Source organism: Nicotiana tabacum, chromosome 5 (assembly GCF_000715075.1).
Source record: "Nicotiana tabacum cultivar K326 chromosome 5, ASM71507v2, whole genome shotgun sequence".
NCBI classification, from domain to species: Eukaryota; Viridiplantae; Streptophyta; class Magnoliopsida; order Solanales; family Solanaceae; genus Nicotiana; species Nicotiana tabacum.
In genome coordinates, this window is record NC_134084.1 from 67,533,754 (window position 1) to 67,557,981 (window position 24,228).

General features: G+C 37.3%; 3 protein-coding genes across 5 annotated transcripts; 1 reads left to right on the forward strand and 2 right to left on the reverse strand.

The window, feature by feature from the left end:
• The first annotated feature begins 1,669 nt into the window (after nucleotides 1-1,669).
• On the forward strand, nucleotides 1,670-6,948 carry LOC107795111 (U-box domain-containing protein 6-like). 3 transcript variants are annotated; one of them, XM_016617695.2, is made up of 6 exons: nucleotides 1,670-1,900; nucleotides 2,697-2,791; nucleotides 2,949-3,134; nucleotides 3,525-3,632; nucleotides 3,847-5,021; nucleotides 5,975-6,948. In XM_016617695.2, exons 2-6 carry the CDS (start codon nucleotides 2,732-2,734, stop codon nucleotides 6,759-6,761), a joined length of 2,316 nt encoding a protein of 771 aa, XP_016473181.1. In that variant the 5' UTR covers nucleotides 1,670-1,900; nucleotides 2,697-2,731; the 3' UTR covers nucleotides 6,762-6,948. The 3 variants fall into 3 exon arrangements, with proteins under 3 accessions (XP_016473181.1, XP_016473183.1, XP_016473182.1); XM_016617697.2 differs by having other exon boundaries at nucleotides 3,943-5,021; XM_016617696.2 differs by lacking the exon at nucleotides 1,670-1,900 and adding an exon at nucleotides 2,397-2,549.
• Nucleotides 6,949-7,559: 611 nt separating this feature from the next.
• Nucleotides 7,560-9,326, reverse strand: LOC107795112 (AAA-ATPase At3g50940-like). Its single transcript, XM_016617698.2, has 2 exons — nucleotides 8,207-9,326; nucleotides 7,560-8,106 (listed from the first exon to the last, which is right to left on the reverse strand). The coding sequence occupies exons 1-2, from the start codon at nucleotides 9,182-9,184 to the stop codon at nucleotides 7,627-7,629; spliced, it is 1,458 nt and encodes a 485-aa protein (XP_016473184.1). The 5' UTR covers nucleotides 9,185-9,326; the 3' UTR covers nucleotides 7,560-7,626.
• Nucleotides 9,327-10,788: 1,462 nt separating this feature from the next.
• Nucleotides 10,789-23,948, reverse strand: LOC107795110 (uncharacterized). Its single transcript, XM_016617694.2, has 9 exons — nucleotides 23,729-23,948; nucleotides 22,463-23,152; nucleotides 20,606-21,777; nucleotides 12,852-13,137; nucleotides 12,523-12,741; nucleotides 12,011-12,184; nucleotides 11,571-11,759; nucleotides 11,380-11,493; nucleotides 10,789-11,261 (listed from the first exon to the last, which is right to left on the reverse strand). The coding sequence occupies exons 2-9, from the start codon at nucleotides 23,123-23,125 to the stop codon at nucleotides 10,923-10,925; spliced, it is 3,156 nt and encodes a 1,051-aa protein (XP_016473180.1). The 5' UTR covers nucleotides 23,126-23,152; nucleotides 23,729-23,948; the 3' UTR covers nucleotides 10,789-10,922.
• Nucleotides 23,949-24,228: the final 280 nt, after the last annotated feature.

Here is a 24,228-nt window from a genome sequence, read left to right on the forward strand (position 1 = left end):
TGGTGTGAAGTCATGTGTATTTTCTTGTAATTCTTCCATAATTTATGAGATCATAGCATTTAACTGTTTAGATAAAAAGATAGTAGCATATAAGGATGTACATGGACCGGGTTGGTTCGGTTTTGTCGGATTTTTCGGGATTTTGTTACTTAAATATTATTTCAATCTTAGTTTGTTAAATTTTTTATAAGTAAATATATGTTTAGTAAAATTTTAAAAACTTGACAAACATATTATCTATTAAAATATTCTTATGGAAGAATTTACTTAGTAACACATGATAGTTATCTTTTTAGTCATCTAACAATAATTTTTTTTGTTGATGTACACTTTTAAGGTTAATTGAATTTAGTAATTAAACATAAAAATCAATACGATATCTAAATAATAATAATCACTTCAAATTCGAAAAAGATATAAAAATTTAATAGATCTTGACACATGAATATGGAATAACAAAGAGATTGACGCATTCAGTAACACTTGATAAGAAAGTGATCATACAACCCATTATTTAAGGTTAATAAATATAGGGCACTTCATATTCTATTAAATATTATATTAGGTAAGAGAATCCCAAATATTTCTAGATATTTTTAAAGAAAATTCTGTATAAAATTCTATATATATAAAAATTATATATTCATATGTTAGTTGGTGCGATTTTTGGACCCTGGTAGCATATTACGGTTAATTATAAAAGGACGATTCAAATATGGAGCTGATATTACCAACTGGGAAATTTTCTATAAATATAAATAAGGAAAGAGTTTCCACTAATAGCTTTAGAACCGTACCTAACATAGAAAACGAAGGAAGAAATATAAAATTCATGACGTGTAAAATTCCGATCAAAATTTAAATAATGAAGAAGGGGTAAAATGGTAAATCAGGAGAACAACTATTGACAGATGTGCTTACCGACAAACTCGGAGGTCGGCAATTGTCGACCAGGTGAGTCGGGGAGACAACATCCTCGTGTAATTTTTTTTCCCCTTCAATTTTTAATTTCTTTTTTTTTTGTTCCATAAATAACTCATTAAATAATTAATCTGATTAAGATCCACTTTGCAAGTGGGTTTATAGTATAAATTACGCACCTTAGAATTGATTTCTATTTCAAATATTCCCTAACCATCTTTTTTTTTTTTTTACTTAAACTTATACTTTATGTCCTTAAACGAATTAAGTGGTCATGGAAGCAGAATTTTTACCCAAAAATAAATAAATAAGAAAAACCCTTTCTCCTCTATAGATCTACCCTTGTGCATAAACATCAATCTATCTAATTTTATGTTGATGAGTTCGGTCTCTTCAAAATTTCAAATAAAAATAAATAAGGAGTAATCATGTCATATACTATATTCGTTTCAAATTATACAAGTACTTTTCTTTTTAGTCTGTTCCAAAATAGAATACATATTTTTAAATTTGAAAATAATTTAATTATAAACTCTTTATTTTATCCGTAATAAAATTCTTTTATAACTACACAAATATTATGGCCCTACAAAGCTTTTATCCTTAACCTTTTAAGATCATATATTTTTTTAAAAAAAATCTAAACTAAATATGGAGTCATACTAACTCAAAAACGAAGGAATAATATAAAATATAAAAAAATAAAATAAAGCAGTACTTGGTCACATGCATTCATTCATTTCTACTCATTCTCACCTCCGCTGTTTTATTTTTTCTCATTATTAATTACTAAAAAGCTGTTTCCTCCCCCTCTATCTCTCTCTATTTCTCCATCTCTATCTCGAGATTGCTTTCTTTCTCAACAAAAAGTGGAAGTTTTGTGATCAAAATCATCAAATGTGTTGTTGAATTCTTAATTCGGCAGAGCATTTGATGAAGCCTCCTTGGTTGCTCTTCTTTTATTTCTTTTCCTAATCTTGTAAGTTGCATCAAATTTTTCTTTGCTAATATATATAAACCCTTTTGAGTTTTTGTTTTCTTTTTTGGGTCTTTTTTTTAAAAGTATACTTTAATAGATGCATATAAGAAAAAGATTTCATTTTTAGTTGTATTTCCAATCATACATATTGATAGTTGTTGTTGAGGAAGTTCTGAAAGGAATTGAATCCAGCTTCATTGTGTTGTTAGGTTTATTAGAGATTGAAGATTAGCTTGCTATAAATTTAAATTCTATCTATATGTTTTCTTTTTAAAACTTGTTTTCCTTCTTTAATTTGATTAGGAATATTAATTTAATTGATGGTTTGACAAATTGTTTGAACCACAAGTCATTCTTGTTTCCCTGGTTCTACTTTGACATTTTGGTTTGTAGATTATCCATCATTTGTTGACCTGGCTTTCACCTCTCTTATTGCGAATCTGGTGTTTGCACTTTTTCTTTTTTTGATGAAATGTGTGCTGATCTTCTTGGTAAGCAACCTCCACTTCCAACAAAGAGGTTGTGAGTTCGAGTCACCCCAAGAGCAAGGTGGGAAGTTCTTGGAGGGAAGGATGCCGAGGGTCTATTTGGAAAGAGCCTCTCTACCCCAAGTCTGCGTACACACTACCTTCCCCAGACCCCACTAGTGGTATTATTCTGTGTTGTTGTTGTTGTGTGCTGATCTTCTTATTTATTTATTGTTATAGTTATTATTGTTCTTGTGGTAATCTCATTTGCTGCTTCTTGGTGTCATTTGGTGAATGTTCAATGTTGTTGAAATTGTTGTTACGTACAGGTGATTGAGAGAGTTTATATTCTATTTGATATTCGATGTTGATGATGGAGAATGCTGAGGTTGAGGAAAACTTGTTATCTATTGGAGAGCCTAAGGTATGCAAGTGGATTGTTGTTTATTGGATCTATGTAGACCTACAACTTGGCAAATTCTTCAATTTGAAAACACTTTGCAGACTGAGTGGTGATTTAATTCTAAGTTGGATGATTGATTCTATGGTTTTCTCAATAAAATTGCTTGTGTGAATTGTAGTTACATGGAGGAATGTGCAAGAGCTTATCGGCTATATACGCCAAAGTGCTGGGAATATTTCCTGAACTAGAAGCTGCGCGACCTAGAAGCACATCTGGTATTCAAGCATTATGTGCTTTACACATAGCCCTTGAGAAGACCAAGAATATTCTTCAGCATTGCGCTGAATGCAGTAAACTTTACCTGGTAATCATTGCTATACTTTTTTTATCTGAATAAAATGGCCTGCACTTCATTCCTTCTATTTTTATTTTTTTTGGGGTGAAAAAACCATAAGCTATTTATTTTTATTTAACATCTAACCACATCCTAACTTGCTTGGGATTGAGGCGTGTTAGTTGTTGTATAATTGCTGTTAATGTCTAACAACAGTTTATTAACTTGAAAATGTACATAAATGAAAATTGCTAGTTCTAAGATATAACTATAATTTATTTGCTCGTGCAGTACGTTTATTACCAAGCAGAAGTAGTAAAAAGCGCTGCTCCCAATTCTTGCTTAGTGACTACATTCTTCTTCACGGGTTCCTTCCCCTACCGCTAACCTTTATTTTTCCACAATTATTTATGTTTTCAGGCTATAACAGGGGACTCTATAGTTCTAAAGTTTGAGAGAGCAAGATGTGCTCTTGAAGATAGTCTAAAGCGTGTTGAAGATATAGTACCACAAAGTATTGGCGGTCAGGTAATGTTCTCTTATTTGTTTAGTATGTCAAGTAAATTCGCTGTTGTTTCAATTAAAATTTAGGCTCTTGTGCAAATACAATGGTGGATTCTTTTTTCTTTTGTTTTGTTAGGGGGAGGATATGAGTTTGTGTTAGTGCCATTGGTTAATTTGACAAAATGAATATGTACTCTTAAATCATTTACTCACAGTTTGATTCTGATGGTAACCTTAGATATCTGAAGTTCTAAATGAACTTGAGGGGATTGAGTTCTCACTTGATCCGTTGGAGAAGCAAGTTGGTGATGACATAATTACATTGCTTCAGCAGGGAAGAAAATTCAATGGTAATGACAACAATGAACTCGAGTCATTTCACCAAGCTGCCTCAAGACTTGGTATAACTTCTTCAAGAGCTGCACTTAGAGAAAGAAGGGCTCTGAAAAAGCTCGTTGAACGAGCCAGGGCAGAAGAGGATAAAAGGAAAGAGTCAATTGTTGCTTATCTTTTGCATCTGATACGAAAATATTCAAAGCTGTTTAGATCTGAATTTTCAGATGACAATGATTCACAGGGTTCAACACCTTGTTCACCCACAGTTCAGGGATCCTTCGAGGATGGTATTGGACCCGGAGGCAATATTATTCATGCCTTTGACCGACAATTCTCTAAGCTTAGTTCTTTTAATTTTAAACCAAACTTTAGGAGGTCAGACCAGATGCCTGTTCCTCCTGAAGAGTTGAGGTGTCCAATATCATTACAGTTAATGTATGACCCTGTGATAATTGCTTCTGGGCAAACATATGAAAGGATTTGCATTGAGAAGTGGTTCAGTGATGGGCATAACACATGTCCAAAGACTCAGCAGGAGCTCCCTCATCTTGGTTTAACTCCTAATTATTGTGTGAAGGGTCTGGTTGCTAGTTGGTGCGAGCAGAATGGACTTCCTATTCCAGATGGCCCACCAGAGTCCCTTGATCTCAACTACTGGAGACTGGCTTTATCTGAAAGTGAGTCAACAAATTCCAAATCTACAGGTAGTATTGCATCTTGCAAATTCAAAGGTGTCAAGGTGGTTCCTTTGGAAGATAGCGGTATTATTGAAGAGGCCGAAGGAAATGAAGTAGATGAACCCGTGCAGGAAGATGAGCTTCAAGTCAATTCTTTCGAAAGATATGAGGACTTTTTAGCCATCTTAAATAAAGAGGACGATTTCAGGAAAAAGTGCAGAGTGGTAGAACAGATCAGGCATCTGCTAAAGGATGATGAAGAAATCAGGATTTATATGGGAGCAAATGGCTTTATCGAAGCATTACTAGGATTTTTGGAGTGTGCTGTACAAACCAGGAATGAGATTGCTCAAGAAATCGGAACCATGGCTCTCTTCAACCTTGGTGTGAATAATAACAGGTGTGTTCTCTTGTGGGTTATTATATTATGGTAGTAGAATCGCAGATCAGTTTTTCCCAAGGACCTCTAACTAAGGAAGATAGATAGTACTGATTCTGTCCAGCTGTCAAATAATCTATGCCTTTCTGATGAACTTCTTGCATTGGCATCCCATAAGTCAAATAGCTTTGAATTTCTTCATATCTTTCATTAGTCCACAAATTACTGCATCTTTCTGGAGAAAATTTCTCTGTTTTCCAGTCATTCATCTCCAAGTTTCATCTTATAAAACAAAATAGGTATCATTTGTTTTATGGTACTTGCTTGCTTTGTTCTTGAACTGTCTTGTCATGGTACATGCTTTGGTAGTATTCTTCTCTATTGAGTTGTGGCTTGTAGGTAGGATATTCATATAGACTGGCTTCAGTAATTAAGGTGAATTTCCAATTTCATTTTGATTATGTGTAGCACAGGTTGATTTCAGACAGCTACAATCTTTATTTTGTCGAATGAAAATCATGTAAAGTAGACTGAATTAGGTTAACAGGTACTTCAACTTATCCAAAAGTAAATAAAAGAACAGGTTAACAAGCACATGATTATATGTATTTCTAGATATCTTAAATTGGATCTGCTTAGCATGACTTCTTTTCATGTCCTTTTGCCGGTGCCTCATTAAGCATCTAACTATGTGATTTATATTCCATTTCAATAATTACCACAGCATGTTTTTCCTAAGTGAAGTGCTTCTTTACCTTTTTTAAGTGTCAAAAAGACATTAAGCATCTAACTATGTGATTTATATTCCATTTCAATAATTACCACAGCATGTTTTTCCTAAGTGAAGTGCTTCTTTACCTTTTTTAAGTGTCAAAAAGAATCTTTGTGCTTTTATTAGAATGGTGCTCAAAAATTTGCCATGCACTTATAACAAGTAACCAACATTTCTGACATTTTTCCAACTTGTTCTTCAGGAACAAGGAATTGATGCTGGCGGCAGGAGTACTTCCATTGCTGGGAAGAATGGTTGCTACTTCTAGTGCAACAATTGCAGCAACTGCCCTTTACCTGAATCTTTCCTGTCTCGAGGAAGCCAAGCCCGTTATTGGTTCCTGTGAAGCCGTTCCATTCTTGATCGGAGTCCTTCAGCATGAGACTGATACTCAATGTAAGCTGGATGCCCTCCATGCACTTTTTAATCTCTCGACGAATCAAACAAATATACCCCACCTCCTGTCAGCTGGGATTCTGGATGGCCTGAAAACCCTTATGTCATATACGGATGACCATACGACAGAAAAATGCATAGCAGTTCTTATAAACCTAAGTTTAAGTAAATCTGCAAAGGAAGAAATCATGTCATCTCCTGGTCTTATCAGTAGGCTAGCAACTGTTTTAGACATTGGGGAGCCTTTAGAACAGGAGCAAGCTGCAGCTTGTCTGTTGATATTATGCAATGGAAATGAGAAATGCAGCCAAATGGTCCTTCAAGAAGGAGTGATACCTTCGTTGGTGTCGATATCTGTAAATGGGACTATGAGAGGAAAGCAGAAAGCTCAGAAGCTTTTGATGTTATTTCGCGAGCAGAGACAGAGGGAACCCTCACTGGTTCAAACTCAGCCACGGATTGAAAAGAGTGAGACTTTGGCGGTGCCTCCTGAAGATTCAAAGCCATTATGCAAGTCAACCTCGCGGAAAAAATTGGGAAAGGCTTGGAGTTTTTTGTGGAAGAACAAGAGTTTTTCTGTGTACCAGTGTTAAGTACTTGTCATTTCACTAGTATGTAAATGTCTAATCTCTCTCCCTTTCTCATTTTCTGTCCTGTCCCAAAGGGCAAATTTACTTTTTTGGTGGAAGAGATGTACAGGTCTGGCACTCTAGGATTAGCATCCATAGCCAATAGGGGTCCATAAATTAATGCTTTAGCTCCATCCTTCACAGTGAAAAAGCAGCCATTGGATGTGAATATAAGCTGTTATTTCTTGAGATATATGTAGCAGTACTAGCTTTTCTTTCTTGGATGAATGTAGTTCATCTTTATACAGTCCAAAATGGAGGAGACTGGGATACCAAATTATATAGAGAGTAGTTCATCTTTATACAGTCCAAAAATGGAGGAGACTGGGATACCAAATTACAGAGAGAAACCTATGCTGGTTAGGGTAGCAGGTATCCGGTGAAAATAGTCGATGTGTTTGCAAGTTGGTTTGCACATTTTCGTTGATTAACGAAGACTTTGATGGGTGGTTGCGCTAGATTAGGCAATAGTGAGATCAACATTTTAGTTAATGATATGGAGAAAGATGGTGATATTGATACACAAGAAGCTCTTCAAATTTCGGAGGTAAATCATTTTTCGAATTAGGAAGTAAAAGGTCATTACAGGAAACTACACTAAATCATGTTTGAACGTCATAGTAATATCTGAAATTTCTGTCCATCACAATTATTCGAATTAGCTGTTGGCTTTAATATAACACTAAGTTGCAGTTTTGTTATACCTTTTCCTTTCATCTGAACTTTTTTCAGTACCTAAATTACTACAACACTGGTTACATGTCGAAAAGTTTATTGAACATATGAGGAAAGAGTATGAGAATGCAAAATACAAGGCATAAGAAATTTTCTAGAAAATTTTATGCCTGGCTCTTCCTCCCCTCCTTGAATTCCCCTTACGTTTCTTAATCTCTTTGGTTTCTACTTGCTTGTTTATTTCCTCAATTTCATTTTCTTTCTCATCAACTGCATTTTGTACCACCTGTTTTTTCTTGTTAAGGAATTTAATTAGTCCATCAAGTGCAATGTCTGCTTCATCACTTATCATTAGCTCTTCTGCAATCTCTGCTGGGGTGACATTGAGTTCAGTTATAAGCTGTTCAATTTCGCGAAACTTGCAGTGATTTTTAAGGCCAAGGTAGTTGGAAGCAAGAATCTTGAATCCACTAGGTGTGCAATAGGACATGTGAATGTGCATGTCCATTCTTCCTGGCCTTAATAATGCAGGGTCTAGTCTTTCTTTAAAGTTAGTTGTGAACACAATTATTCTTTCATCTCCACAACTTGACCATAGCCCATCAATGAAGTTCAGCAACCCTGAAAGTGTAACCTGTCCATCAAAACAAAAAAGTCTGTTAACCCCTACAATTAATACAGGCTAAAGTGTCATATAAAATGGAACGGATTGAATAATATGACTATTTAGGCACCTGACTTTCACTTTGGTGCGCGCCACCATCTCTGTTCTCTAACTCAATGGTGCAATCAATGTCCTCAATGACAAGAATGGATCTGTTCGTGGCAGAGACTAGCAGTCTTCTGAAATCGGAGTTGGATCGCAAGCTAGAGAGTTCCATATCATATATATCAAATTTCAGATAATTAGCAATGGCTGCAATCAAGCTAGATTTGCCTGTCCCTGGAGGTCCATACAACAAATATCCTCTTTTCCAGGCCTTGCCAACTCTTCTATAATAATCTCTTCTCATAAGAAATCTGTTTAAATCATCCATCAGTTTTTGCTTGAGTTCAGGATCCATTGCTAGTGTATCAAAAGTTGATGGATGGTGAAGATTGACACTTTCTCCATAACTTCCAAGTGGAGAGAGTGTTATCACCTTGTTTTCTTCTTTTATGGCTTTTGATTTTTCAAGAACAAATGGCAAATAAGTGTCCAACACCATTTTCTTGTGATTCTTGAGGAAACTAAGTTCAAACCATTTCTGTTCCACTTTTTCTGAAGAGAAGTAGCCATCATCACAATTAGCCTTTTGAGTTTCCACAATTTTCAGCTCCCAAATGAGTTCCACTCCTTCAAATGTGTCAATGATTTTCTCATCTTTGCTGATAGTGACTGAAAATTTCTTTTCTTTCTCTGCCTTGGAAATTTTGACCCTTTGAACTGAAGGGTACACTATAGTGCCTAAGTATATGTTAGAGGCTTCAAAGACTTCATTTGGAGTGTAACCAGTGCTTTCCTCAATGATGAGTGTCATTTGGGAAGAGAGATTTCCCATCAAGAATCCAACTTTTGACAAGATTTTGTCTTGGAGATTTTTGGGTAAGAGTTGGTTTGTCATGTTCTGAACTTCAGAGACTAAAGTTCTAACTAGAACTGCTAAAGCAGTCAAAGTAGTATATGCTGATAGCACTGATGTTGTTGAAGGCAATTTTGAAAGAGAAAACATGATTACAATATTGAATGTTTGAATTGCTTAAGGCAGTTTGGCAGAGAAGAGACTTATATAGCAGCTATACCACTTGAAAACTTTCAGGTGAAGCTTTTTGAAGATTAGGTTCAGAGGCAAATGACTCAAGGACACAAAAGCTTGTTATAGAAGTAGAGCATGACAAGGTCAGAGATGTAAATGGACAAAGATTATCAAGCAATTCTTGGAAAGGGTCTTGTCAAAAGAGAAGAATAAAGTGGAAATCAATTTCATGGACTTGTATGACCTGTCTATATTTGCTGACTTACTCATTATATTGTAGTTTTAATCAAGGATTTATCTTATACATACCGATGATGAGGATTAACATGTAGTTTGCTTTTTTTTTTTTTTTGGGGGGGGGGGGGGGGGTAATGTTATATATATATAACATCTTCAAACTAATAATACTAATATCTGATTCTTTTTTAAATTAGTTCTTACAAGAATTAATGGGAAAGTGAAAAAAGCAACTCATCGGTGCTTTTTATTAAGGGAAAATATATAAGTTTCACCTTAAACTTGTCCCAAAAATTTAGTTGCACTTAACTTTACAGGCGTAGAGAGTATCTACACTTTCTTGAAAGAGCAGAAAAACAAGTTAAAAATGCATTAAATTTCACAAATATTAAATTTAAGTTTTTCTTTTTATTTTTTCTTCTTCTTCCCTTTCTTCCTTTTCTTCTTCTTCTTCCCCACAATTAAATACGGAAGGTTTCAGCTTTACGAACCAGCAAGGCAGCAACAAAAATCGACGTTTATCATTTTTCTCCGGACAAAAAGTTTGTTGTTCCGGCGGCATCTTTGATGCTCTATTTTGACAGAAAATGTGAAGAGATGGAACAGGAAAGAAAAAAAAGAAAAAAAAGCATTTGGGTTTTGCCGGAAAAAGTTTCCGCTAAAAGACTGCCAAACTAATGTTTTTCTGGTAAATTATTTTCACATAAATTCATTTACGAAAAATTAAAATTTAAGATGTAGAGAGGAAATTTGACCATGGATATCACTATACAGAGGAGATCTGTTGATTGTGTATGTATGTGTTTCATGAAGGTCAAATCAATTTAAAGAGATGGAAAATGGTGAGACGTTGGAGATTAAGAACATGAAGTATAAGAATTCTCAGGAATGAAAAAGTAAGTGGGTCACTAATGTTGATATTCAAGTTCAACAATTTAAATATTTTGATGGAAAAATTCTATTAGATAGAATGAAAGTGAGGGAAATAGAGTTTTCTGAGATACATATTAGAATATGGTTTGGACTTTGAACCAGAATAATATAGTTACACTTTGAGCAAGAATAAGGGATAAAAGGACGTCCGTAAAGTAAACTGTAAGTGTGTAATTTTGAGACAAATTTAAGGTGAAACTTATGTATTTTCCCTTTTATTTAAAATCTTTTATAGCATGTATTTTCTCATGAACTATTCTACTGGATACCTTCTACTACTTCCCACCAACATAAATGCTGGATAACTATGTGTTTGGGCAAATGGGAAGAAATCAACTTAATAATATTAAGTAACTTTTTTTTTTAGATAGATAACAAACTTCAAAGGGTAGCTTTTATTGGAAAATGTGGGAGACTCAAACAAGTGAAGTTCACCTTGAAACATTGTCTTGAAGTTCATCTTTGGGCATTTAGCAGCTGAAGAAAGCAAATAAACAAAAAATTTACTCTGCCTTTACATATTTACACCACCGTGGCTTGTTCTTTAGTGTTCTTGGTCTCTCCAAACTTGCCGAAGCAGCTGATATCTAACAATATTCCTGTCACCCTTTCCCTTGGAGACCAAGTTAAACTTTGCTAGATTAGGAGAACCCCGGAATCTATCAGCTACTATTGAAGTCAATGGCGAATCCAATTCATCAAGCTCATCATCGCTCGTGTATGATTTCTTGAGCACTGATGAACCACTTCGTTGTAAAGATTGGTTTCCTGTATCTCCAAGAAAGGTTATAATGGACCTCACCGAAGGGGGTAAATATGATGTTGGAGACGCAGTGCATGGGACAGTCGAGACAGGCTCTTCAGGAGTATCTACTGCATCATCCTAGATTAAGAAATGAACATTCATGAGAAAACTGGAAACTGGAAAAGTTTCAGTCAAAAGCATTAAATGAAATTGCAATGAGATTAGCAAAAACTCCAAAACTTCAAGCAAACACAACCTGAGAATCCAGTGCCCTGAGGACATCGGGGGGAACTGGGATCGGACAGAACTCATCTGGAACAAAACCATTGAGAACCCTCCTGATCAAAGTTGGACCAAGTATAGGACAAACCTTCAAACAGCACAGTAAGAACAAACTTAGAATGTAGCTTGAAACGCATCAAACAATGTTAATGCTGACGGATTCACCTCTTTCCTTGTTTGTGGATCCGCAAGCATTTCAAAGGGAAGCATCATTAGATCACTTAGAGCATTGAGGAGACGGAAAGGCTTGGCAGGACTTGGTGCCTTTTCATGAACAAGATCCTCACCGTCACCTGAGAAATCATTGTCCTCAATTCCAAAGAGATTAGATAGCCATCTAGACCAATCCCCAATCTGCCAACAACAAGTATTTGCAAATCAATACGACCTCTCTCAGTGAGCCTCTTGCTTAAGACATCTATCACGAGTAAGAGTCTCTGATACATTTCCACTAATTTCGAATACAGGTAGTTTTTTTTTTTTTTAGATTTGTTTTTCTTTTTGGGGGGCCAACTTTGAGGAGATCTCATATTGGGTAAGAAGAATGACATATCAGTAATGCACTACCGAATTAAGCTGAAAACCATTGAAGCTTGACAACTCACAGCATTTTTAAGTTGTGCACCGGACCCAAAGCTTGATTTCCCCGCAGGGACTGGGAGGACCTTAGAATCACAAATGGGATCTGACACTGGATCTGTTGGCATTTCTTCAGCTGATTCACGAAGGATTGCATTGAACATGGCCACATCCAATCTACTCACCAACTGTTCCATTACCTATTACAACCCATAAACAAAGAGCTCAACAGTAAGAGCCAAGCAGCAGAATTGAGAAAGCATTTATGAAAAGCTTGTTCAATGTTGCACGCGTCCAAACAAAGTAGTCCTAGTAACAAAAGTATAGCTTCTCATTTAACCGCAAAAACAGAAATTCCCTATTAATAATAATAACACCAAAATGCACATGTTCATACACAGGAGAAATGCTATTTCCATTAGAGACAATGCAGTGGAATGTTAACTTAAGCCAGTTTCTAGTACATGTTCAAATAAGCCCTTCAAAGGAAGTGCACAATTAACTCTGTCGAACGGGGGTGAGTGTGCAATCAACTTACCAATCTAGCCAGCAGCGGCAAGCAGCCACACTCATGTCCTCCTGCCCTGACCGGGCAAAGCCTTTCACAGGCATCTTTGAAAGCCTTCTTCCAGAGCTCAATGGAGAAATTACCTTGCTCTTGATCTCCCAAACTACACCTACGCCCATAGGTTTTTTTAACACTTGTTGATCTTCCACCAGAGTTTGCAGCTGTGTTTTGCATATGCGGAGTCAAAGTCTGCAGGTCATAAAAACAAAATAAGTCACAGCAGCAATGTAGAAAAAGAAACATTATTCATTGAATCAAGAAACAGAAAGAGAGCAGCAGAAGCAAATTATAGGATCAACCTGCCACCACACAGACTCAACAATGCGGGAGAAAATCCAAGCTTCGACTTGTTCCAAAGCAAGCATAAATGTTTCGGTATCCTCCCAGTCACCAAGTTCATCTGTTAGACTATTGTTGAGGTCTTTATTGGAAGAAAACTCAGTCCTTTTTTTCAAGGATCTTCCGTTTAAACTAGATTTGCCCCTATTGCTCTCTGCATATGATCTATCACCTTCTTTCCTTCCTCCAGCGGCTTGGCTAACAATTGCTCTTAACATGACTGAATTTGACAACCAAAAAGTCAACCTGTAAATCAAGAAACAGACAGCTGACATTTCTTCTGTGGTACAGAAGGGCAATCACTTTCATCCCTCTATGCCTATTGCAGATCATTAATGAAACTATCTTTATTCCATAGAAAAGCTAACTAATAACTGATAGTGCAGTAGGATGACGAGACACCTGAATTTTGACAATCATGATTTCAGGGGAGACCCACCCATCATTATTGTTTCCATTTTTATTCCCGGGACAAAAGATATTTGATATGTGAGAATGCACGGGAGAAAAATCTATATTTATCAATTAATTATAATACAATGAGCCCTATTTATAACGATACATAATACAGATCCTACTCCTATTCAACATGGGACTCGGACTAATTACATATTAACTATATAACTATCTAACATTCCCCCTCAAGCTGGTGCATACAAATCATAAGTACCGAGCTTGTTACATATGTAACTACTATGAGGACCAGTGAGAGACTTGGTGAAAATGTCTGCAAGATGATCATTCGACTTCACAAACTTTGTAGCAATAGCTCTGAGAGTATCTTTTCTCTGACAAAATGAGAGTCAATCTCAATTCTCTCATGGAATACCGGATTTGATGCAATATGAAGGGCAACTTGATTATTACACGCAAGTTCCATCTTGCCGATCTCACCAAATTTCAACTCATTAAGCAAATGTTTGATCCAAACTAGCTAACATGTTGCCCCAGCCATTGCTCGATATTCTGCTTCTGCACTAGACCGAGCAACCACATTTTATTTCTTGCTCTTGCAAGACACCAAATTACCTCCTACTAAAACACAATATCCAAGCGTAGAACGTCTATCAGAAGGCGATCCTGCCTAGTCAGCATCTGAGTACCCAACAATTTGCTCATGGCCTCGATCTTCAAACAATAATCCTTTGCTTGGAGCTGATTTTATATATCGAAAAATGCGGTCAACTGTATCCCAATTACTATCACATGGAGAATCCAGGAAATGACTAACCACACTCATAGGAAAGGAAATATCAGGTCTAGTTATTGTGAGGCAATTTAATTTTCCAACCAGCCGCCTATATCTTGCAGGATCGCTAAGCGGCTCCCCTTGTCTTGATAGAAGTTTAGAATTCGAATCCATAGGGGTATCAACAGGTCTACCGCCTTTCATTCCTGTCACCTCAAGAATGTCTAAGGCATACTTCCGTTGTGAAATTACAATACCTGAGCTAGACTGAGCGACCTCAATACCTAGAAAATACTTTAATCTGCCCAGATCCTTAGTCTGAAAGTGCTGAAAGAGATGTTGCTTCAACTTAGTAATATCATCCTTACCATTGCCGGTAATAACAATATCATCAATATAAACCACCAGATAAATACTGAAATTTGAAGCAGAACGATAAAACACAGAGTGATCAGCATCACTACGAGTCATGCCAAACTCCTAAATAACTGTGTTGAACTTACCAAACCATGCTCGAGGAGACTGCTTTAGACCATAGAGGGACCGGCGCAACCGACATACAAGGCCACTAGACTCCCCCTGAGCAACAAAACCAGATGGTTGCTCCATATAAACCTCATTCTCAAGGTCACCGTGAAGAAAAACATTCTTAATGTCCAACTGATAGAGAGGCCAATGGCGAACAACAATCATGGATAGAAAAAGGCGGACTGATGCTATTTTAGCCATGAGAGAGAAAATATCACTGTAATCGAGCTCAAATATCTGAATATACCCTTTGGCAACAAGAGGAACGTTAAGTCGATCAACTTGGCCATCTAGACCAACTTTGACTGCATACACCTAATGACAACCAATAGTCGATTTACCCGAAGGAAGAGGAACAAGCTCCTAAGTACCCCTCGTATGTAAAGCAGACATTTCGTCAATCATAGCTTGTCGCCACCCTGGATGAGACAACGCTTCACCTGTAGACTTAGGGATGGGAACAGAGGACAAAGATGATACAAATGTACAATGGAGTGATGATAGACGATGGTAACTTAAACCGACATAATAGGGATTAAGATTAAGTGTGGATTGTATAACTTTCCGTAGTGCAATCGGTTGACTAAGAGGAGACAAGTCCAAAGTATTAGCAAGGTCAAGTGCAGGACGTGAATCAGCTGGGCCTGATGCTGGGCGCGGACGACGATGATAAGTTAAGAGTGGTGGAGTTGTAGAAGGTTAAACTGGAGCTATAGGTAGTGGAACTAGAGCTATATAGGTGGTGAAGCTGGATTTACAGAGGAAGATGAATGGGAGATAGTGACTGAATCTCCAAAAGATGGAACTGGTAGCACCTCAAAAATATCTAAGTAATTACCTGGACCTGTAAAGTATGATTAGGTTTCAAAGAAGATAACATCAGCAGACATAAAATACCACTGGAGGTCAGCAGAATAGCATCGATATCCCTTTTGTGTTCTCGAGTAACCCAAAAATACGCACTTAAGAGCACGAGGATCTAACTAATCTTTTCCTGGAGTAAGGTTATGGACAAAACATGTGCTCCCAAAGACGCGTGGTGGAAAAGAGAACAAAGGTAAGTGAGGAAACAGGACAGAAAATGGAACTTGATTATGGATGGCTGAAGATGGCATACGATTAATAAGATAACAAGAAGTAGAAGGCCAACCTATGAGGAACCTAGCTGACATCAAAAGAGAGATTGTCACATACTATCAAAGCTTGTATGCAGAAACAGAAGAATGGAGGCTGCAAGGCAACCTCAGAGTGTGTCCCACAATCACAGCCGAAGAAAACCAAATGTTGCAGAGTCCATTTGAAGCTCAAGAGATATGGAATAGTGTCCAAGCATGTGTTGGGGACAAAGCCCCTGGACCTGATGGCTACTCCATGGCTTTCTTCACCCATTACTGGGAGGTGGTCAGCACAGATGTAATAGCTGTTGTACAGAACTTCTATGATAGAGGAATCTTTGAGAAAAGCTTCAATACAACCTACGTAGCTTTGATCCCAAAGAAGAAGGGCGCCAAAGAACTGAAAGATTTCAGACCTATCTCCCTTATAAGTAGCCTTTATAAAATAATTTCAAAACTACTTACTGAGAGACTCAAGGAAGTTGTGCACAAATTGGTAGACACTCAACAAATGGCCTTTATCAAAGGGAGACAGATTATGGACGCCATTCTCATTGCCAACGAGTGTATAGATGCAAGGATACGAAGTAAGAAACCAGGGATATTATGCAAACTTGACATTCAGAAAGCCTTTGATCATTTAAATTGGAACTTCTTACTTGGGCTCTTAGTGAAGATGGGTTTTGGAGACAAATGGGTCAATTGGATCAAGTTTTGCATAAGCACAGTAAGATTTTCTATCCTGGTAAATGGCTCACTAGTTGGCTTCTTTCCATCACAGAGAGGGCTGAGGCAGGGAGATCCTCTCTCCCCCTTCCTTTTTATCATAGCCATGGAACGCCTTAATGACATGTTGAAAACTGCTCAAATCAACAATTGGGTCAAGGGTTTCAACGTATCTCACAGGGCAGCCAACAACCTGGAAATCACACACCTCCAATATGCCGATGACACACTGGTGTTCTGTGATGCTAACAGAGAACAACTGAAGATGATGAGGGTGATATTCGTTCTATTTGAAGCTATTTCTGGGTTACACATTAATTGGAGCAAAAGCCATTTATATCCCGTTAATAAGGTAAATGGGCTCCAAAACCTGGCTAACATTCTTGGAGGAAAGATAGGGGAACTACCGACTATATATTTGGGCATGCCTCTAGGAGCTAAGAGCAAGTCCAAAGGGAATTGGAATGATGTACTGGAGAAGTGTGAAAAGAAACTGGTTAATTGGAAAAGTCAATACTTGTCCTTGGGAGGAAGACTAATCTTGATTAATAGTGTGTTGGATGCCTTACCTACTTACATGATGTCTCTATTCCCTATTCCTGTCAATGTGGTGAAAAGAATAGATGCAATGAGAAGGAAATTTCTGTGGCAAGGCAACAACAACGACAACAAAATTCATCTAGTCAAATGGGATACTCTATCAGTCAGCAAGAAGAAAGGAGGACTAGGAATCAGGAATTTGAGAGTACAAAATCACAGCTTGATGATGAAATGGTTCTGGAGATATGGTTCCAATGAAAATTCACTTTGGAAGGAAGTAATCAAAGGGAAATATGGAGTAGAAGGCAACTGGGCAACCAAACATGTTAGTGGTCCTTATGGAGTAAGCCTCTGGAAGTCCATTAGAAACTTATGGCCAAAATTCAGAAGCAAGGCCCACTTCAGAATAGGTAATGGTTTGAAAACTTCTTTCTGGGAAGACAACTGGCTTGGCCAAAATTCACTTAAGCAGCTATTTCCTGACATTTACATCCTGAACCAGCAACAAGAAGCAATTGTGGGTGAAGTATGGTCTATCCATGGTTGGAACCTTAGCTACAGAAGACTACTCAATGACTGGGAGATAACCAGGATAACAGAATTTTACAAAACACTAGATCAGTTCAAGGGGACATCACTCTCTGAAGACTGTATTCTATGGCAAGGGAACAGGCAAGGTACTTTCTCAATCAAATCAGCATACAAGGAATTCAACGTCTCTAATAACCAGATTGATTGCTGGCCTTGGAAGTTAATATGGAAAGTCAAAATTCCATATAAAGTTGCCTGCTTTACTTGGCTCTTGGATAGAAAAGCAGTTCTGACTCGGGGCATCCTCATCAGAAGGGGCTTCCACCTATGCTCCAAATGCTATCTATGCGGTGAAGAGGCTGAGACAATCAGCCATCTTTTTTTGCATTGCAGGATTATAGAACAACTATGGAGGATTTTCATTAATCTGAAGGGGATCATATGGGTAATGCCTAGGGATATAATGGACGTCCTAAGATGTTGGAGCAATTACGGCACCTTATCCAATAAGAAAAAAAGATGGAAAATAGTCCCAGCTTGCATTTGGTGGACAGTTTGGTCAGAGAGAAATCAGAGATGCTTTAAAGACAGAAGTAGCACCATATAGAAATTGAAAATGAAATGTTTAATTCTTTTCCACTTTTGGTGTAAACAAAAGTATATGGAAGATCCAGAATCCATTATTGATGTCCTAGGCTCTCTGTAGTACAGTAGGGATTTAAGATCTTCCTATACCATCTTCTGTAAATTTGAAAGACTGCACCTCCTTGGTGCAGTTGATATATATACAAAATTGTTACCTTCTCAAAAAAAAAAAAAAGGTATAAGAACTGCATCCCCAAAAAACGAAACAGAACATGAGATTGTATGAGTAGGGTACGAGCAGTTTCAATAAGATGTCTATTCTTTCTTTTAGCTACCCCATTTTGTTGGGATGTGTACAGATAAGATGTTTGATGAATAATCCCATGAGAGTTCATAAACTGTTGAAATGGGGAAGACAAATACTCTGGGGCATTATCACTACGAAATGTGCGGGTAGAAACCCCAAATTGATTTTGAATTTCATCGTGGAAGGTCTGGGAAATAGAAAACAACTCAGATTGATTTTTCATCAAAAATATCCAAGTGCACCTGGAATAATCATCAATGAAACCGACAGCGAAATCCCAAGGTAGAGCTGACCCGACTAGGACCCCAAACATCTGAATGGACTAAAGTAAAATGTGACTCTGCTCGATTATCAAAACGCCAAAGGAAATGGGAGCGGGTATGCTTACCGAGCTGACATGAATCACACTCTAGAGTGGACAAGTGAGATAGACCAGATACCATTTTCTGAAGTTTTGACAAACTCGGATGTCCCAACCGTTTATGTAATAAATCTGGTGAATTAGTAACAGGACTAGTTGTTGAAGGAAGACAAGATGTGAGTCCATGTGATTTTGCAAGGATAAGGTAGTAAAGTCCATCTGATTCACGTTCGGTACCAATGATCCGCCCGTACTGCGTTCCTGTATAAAAACAAGGTCATCAAGAAATAAAACAGAGCATTTAAGTGATTTGGCTAAGCAACTAACGGCTATGAGATTAAAAGGACTACCAAGAATATAAAGAATTGAATGTAAAGGTAAGGAAGGTAGTGGACTTGTTTGGCCTATTCCAGTTGCCACGGTTTGAGACCCGTTTGCCAGTTGGAAGAGAGTGAGAACATGAAATAGTAGTGAAAAGAGATTTATTGCCAGAAATGTGATCAGATGCATCTGAATCAATGACCCAAGACTCGGAGGTTGAAGATTGGGAGAGACAAGTCACGCTACTACCTGTTTGAACAACGAAGTTATCTCTAAAGATGTCTGTTTACATGATTTGTACTGAAGGAACTCAATATAATCTGATAAAAGAAACCACCTGGATTGGATTCAATGCATTGGATCCAACAGATTCTGAGTCACAGGCTTCTGATACGAATGACATTATAATGTTCACGCCGAAAAAATCGGAATCCCTTCTGGAAATTACTATTCACGCCAGAAAAATTGAAAATTTTCTGGAAATCACTGTTCATGCCGGAAAAATATAAAATGGTCGGAATTTGGTTTAAATTGGATGGGTAGGCTCGGAATTGCAAGGCGATGACACTATCCAATAGAAACTTTTTCAAATTCTGTCCGAAACGGTCCTCATGCACCGGCGCGTGGGACAGACGCGCCCGGCGGCAGCATATCTCCGACAGGCACGTGGGGGCGCGTGCGTGGGCTTTTTCAAGAGAATCTTTCTGGGGTTTGGTCGCCTCTCTCTTGGGAACCTTGTGGTGGTGTTGAATTTCGCACAACACTGATAATTACTGACTTTGACGCAAACAGTCACTTAGGTCACCGGAAAATCGCACGGTAACTGAGTTCTTTCTTCCCAGATGTCGTTGGAATGACGCACGTCGATCTTTTCTCACTAATGCTCTGATACCATGTGAGAATGCACGGGAAAAAAATCTATATTGATCAATTAATTATAATACAATGAGCCCTATTTATAACTGTACATAATACAGATCCTACTCCTATTCAATATGGGACTCGGACTAATTACATATTAATTATATAACTATCAAACAATATCTTTGATTGATAATTGTATTAAGACACTTGAATTTTAATGTCAAGGCTTCTAGAGCTTTTACTTTTATTATTATTTCTTATAAAGTAAGATAATCAGGGCTTCTAGAGTTATTCTTTCTTGAAAATATCTAGCACCCAACCCTCTCCCAAAAAAATAATAAATCAGACAGTCGTCAGTCAGGTCCAATGAGCAAATATGGTGATTAGCCTCATCAAAAGCTTCTCATTTAAGAAAGAAAAACATATCAGCACCCTTATCCAAGATATTTATTCAGATATCAGAACAGTTTCTCCATTTCATTGACTTTTGTTACTGCCAGATTGTTTTAAGGCTTTACTTTGATGCTGAACTACTATTGGTGATAAAAAATAGCGGTCAAGCCAGTACAAAAGAAATAAGAATGCACTTCTCAAAGACAAAAAGGTGACTTGTACCAAGTTCTTTTATGTATTTGAAGATCACATACCTTGGAACATCATTTCCACAAGCTTTTGAAACCAAAACTAAACCTGAAACAGCAGCTCTTGCAGCACCTGCCTGTTTAGCTCGGGATTTTGCTGTACAAGCATGAGCATAAAATCGAGAAAGGCGCCGTGCTGGAGCATGGACCTTGTGTGCAGAACTGCCATGCTCAGCCACTACTGAATAAAGGCTAACCTCAACAGCTGCCGCTTCCCTTAATTCTTCCTCAAGTGTCTCAATTCTTGCCTTCCATTCATTTCTCCGGTCAGGAGATCCATTCATTGGTTTGTTACCTTTACCATAAGAACGAGCATCTTCCGAAACATGCAGTTTTGTTGCCTTTTCTGGAATCTGGCTGCTACTAGGAAGCCCGCTTCTGTTAGGTAAGTCAGTCAACTGATGGGACTTCGCATCCTTCGATTTACCATTGGTGATGCTAGATCCCTGCAATCCAAGCACTTTATGCGAATTAAGAGCATCGCCCTTCAAAGTGCTGCGTTTCCTGCTGATTTCTGATTTGATTTCTGAAAAATGAGGAATCTCCTTCAAGATCTCATCCTCTTCAATCTCTAGATACTCCATTTCTTTTCCATTCACCACGCCAACATGTAAATCTTTGAGTGCTTTACTTTCAGCATGGTCCTTCGGTTTATCTTGGAAGTCATGACGACGACCAGAATTGGAACTGGCTGGCCTAGAGCTACCCTCAATAGATGCATCGAGATGGTCGATGGTGGATGGAAATCTATGGCCGCGACCATTTTCTGCAGAGACTTTGACATCATCTTTAGGAAGGCCTTTCTTTTCAGCAATATCTTCCTGAAAATCATGCATCAGAATTTGCTGCTCGAGGACTGTCTCAGAGCTACTTGCCTTCCCATTTTTACCTCCAAAATTATGGAATGAGGAAGAAGATCCTGTTAATTGAGAAGCAGGCTTCTTCTGTATTGACGTCATACTTCTTTCAGAATATTTAGACAAAGAAGTGGCATTGTCCACTGGGTGCCCTCTGTTTAAAGATAAGCTGCCTGACAACTCTGGAGCTACATTACTAGCTGGTTTTCTAGAACTTCTTTTGGTAGAATCCATGAGCTTTGCTGCAGAGTCCAGTCCAAAAAGTAGATCAGGTTCTGGATCGTCCCTCAGCAAGTTTTCAATTATGGATTCATGTGCAATCTACAGGTAGTCATGGTATAACGTTACTAAACAAACTGCCTGACGTACAGACATATGTAGTAGAACAAACCATACAACCTACAATACATCAGATTGAAACAGGACGCTTCTACAGGCTTTCCATATAGTCTATTATCAAAGGGGAGTAGACTAGTAGGCAAGCAACTTCCGTACCGACTTCTACGTATAGAAAAACACTTATTAGTTAGTATAGAAGGTGAATCCAAGACCCTACTAAATCAGTCACGGGGCAGTCAAGGAAAAAGAAGAACAAGCTATTATCACCTAACATAAGTAAAGTAGAAACATGTTTCAAGCTGAAATGCAAAGAATATTTTAACTCCGTGGATATAGCCAAAATTCAAGAACTGACAATTTACAGTGTTATCTCTAGAGGCAGTACGCCAAAAAGAATGAGTCTAACGGCCTATTAGGCTTGGATTATGAGAACTGTTCCTGAAGTAGGCATAATTATTGAGTGTCATTTTTACTGACTGAATGAAACTGAGTAAATCAAACAAACCAATTAAGTTAGACGACATATTTTTTTCTTTATAAGGAATTAGAAGACATAATCCAAACCAAAATGGGTAAATGGCCATTTTTAGTTTCTTGACGATGAAGTAAACATAAAAGCTTTGCAGAGGATCAGGAATGACAAAGAGAATATAAGTATTACAACTACCTTCCCTTGTTGAGATGGTGAAGCCTCATAAACATTTTGTGATGAATGTGGTGACTCATCATCAGTAAAAGATGCAATCTCACTCTCATCATCATTTTTCTCATTCACCGAATCTGCAACAGACCCTTGCCCATCCTGTTCTATGGATAGACGTTGCTTCCCTATGCTAACATTAGGGGATGAATTTGAGCTACTCCTGTTATCAGCAGGATGTATGTTAACAAACAGAGCTGGTTGCTCAGAGTTCTTAGAACTCTTCTTGCAGTTGAGTGGAGTGTAAATGGATACAATCTCCTCGAGCAGTCCAAAATCCGCAAGATTTATTATAGATGTTCCCAAAAGTTGCCCTTTGGTTATCTTATCCTTACGAAGCTCATACAGATAAAAGTCCAAGAAATTCTTCTGGAATTTGTCACTGGCCTTCTTTTCTCGACATAAAGTTAATGGAAGTGTGAAAGACTCCTTGAATTCAATGTTGGTATCCCCGACACTAGACACGATAGATCCAGAGTTCTGACCATCATTTTCCCATAGAAGTAACACAGACTGAACAGACTTCAGGGACTGTGATGGAGGCCAAGGCTTAATCTCGTCTACCTGAATAACGTACTCAACTTGCACAGAAGCACCCTTTTTGTGCCTTGATCTCAGTCCAAGAACCATTGCTTCAATTTCAATTAAAATACAAGGCTGTTTGGTAGACAATGTTGAATTAGCTAGAATCAATTCGAAGGCAAGTAAAACCAAAACTTACTTTAAAGACAAGAAATATAACACAACCCATGTAAGAAAATAACAACCTTGTACAATTTAAATTGACTTAAAGGTACTATAAGACAGGGAACAAAAAGAGTGCAACCATGTAAATAATAAAACACATACTCTCAAATCAACAGCTTACCTAAAATCCATATATTAGAAAATGGCAGCCAAAATTGATAACCTAATAAAAAAATATACAATTTCTCCATAAAAGGAATGAAAAAGGGAGGGTTTTTCACAGAGCAAAACCAAACATATTAAAATGCAGTTTGGGTATTTCCTAATCACTCATTCAGCTAATCTTTCAATCAACAAAAGTCAAAAACCCAAAAAGAAAGAGACCCTTTTGATATCTTATAATCAAAAGCACAAACTCAACAATGGAACTAACAAGAGAGTAAGAATTTGATTAGAAACATGTAAAGAACCACAATTACAGGATCCAAGATTGGATAGTTCTTTTCCAACTATACAAGTAAAGAGCAACAATTCTGGTATTTTTACCTGCACCGATTTGAGGACAATAAACACAACTCAAATGTACTAAAAAGAACTTGATCTTTTTTGCTCTTTAGATTTTTGCTTGTGGGTATGTTTGTAGAGAAAGTAAAGGTGAAAAGGAAAAAGATCTCTAATAGGAGAGGAGTAATAATATTGAACAAGATGCTAAGCGTGTATATATTATTATTAGTATTATTTAGAAGTTTACAAGTCTACTTCACTCACTTTCAATCAAGCCACAGAGTGTTTTTTATATTCTTCTCACATGTACTTTTATATATTTTTTTCTTTTAAAAAGATTCCTTAAATTATTTAGCTCTCTGGATTTATTGCAGGGTACAGAGTGATCTGCTGTTTTTTTTTTTTTTTTTTTTTTAAGTAATATACATTGGTCCGGAAAATGATACAACCAGAGATATTTTATTTTTTTCTTTTGGGTTATGAATTTGAGGTTTAAAATTAGTGCTGTTTTCCGGGAGTATATTCCCTCCGATTCATAATAA

Coding starts and splice junctions, on each gene's coding strand:
- LOC107795111 (XM_016617695.2), top strand. CDS start 2,732: ATGTTGATGATGGAGAATGCTGAGGTTGAGGAAAACTTGTTATCTATT. Junction 2,792..2,948: donor TATCTATTGGAGAGCCTAAG/GTATGCAAGTGG, acceptor TGTGAATTGTAG/TTACATGGAGGAATGTGCAA. Junction 5,022..5,974: donor CTTGGTGTGAATAATAACAG/GTGTGTTCTCTT, acceptor CTTGTTCTTCAG/GAACAAGGAATTGATGCTGG.
- LOC107795112 (XM_016617698.2), bottom strand. CDS start 9,184: ATGTTTTCTCTTTCAAAATTGCCTTCAACAACATCAGTGCTATCAGCA. Junction 8,107..8,206: donor CGCACCAAAGTGAAAGTCAG/GTGCCTAAATAG, acceptor TTTGATGGACAG/GTTACACTTTCAGGGTTGCT.
- LOC107795110 (XM_016617694.2), bottom strand. CDS start 23,125: ATGGTTCTTGGACTGAGATCAAGGCACAAAAAGGGTGCTTCTGTGCAA. Junction 11,494..11,570: donor ATCCACAAACAAGGAAAGAG/GTGAATCCGTCA, acceptor TGCTGTTTGAAG/GTTTGTCCTATACTTGGTCC. Junction 11,262..11,379: donor TCAGGGCACTGGATTCTCAG/GTTGTGTTTGCT, acceptor TTCTTAATCTAG/GATGATGCAGTAGATACTCC.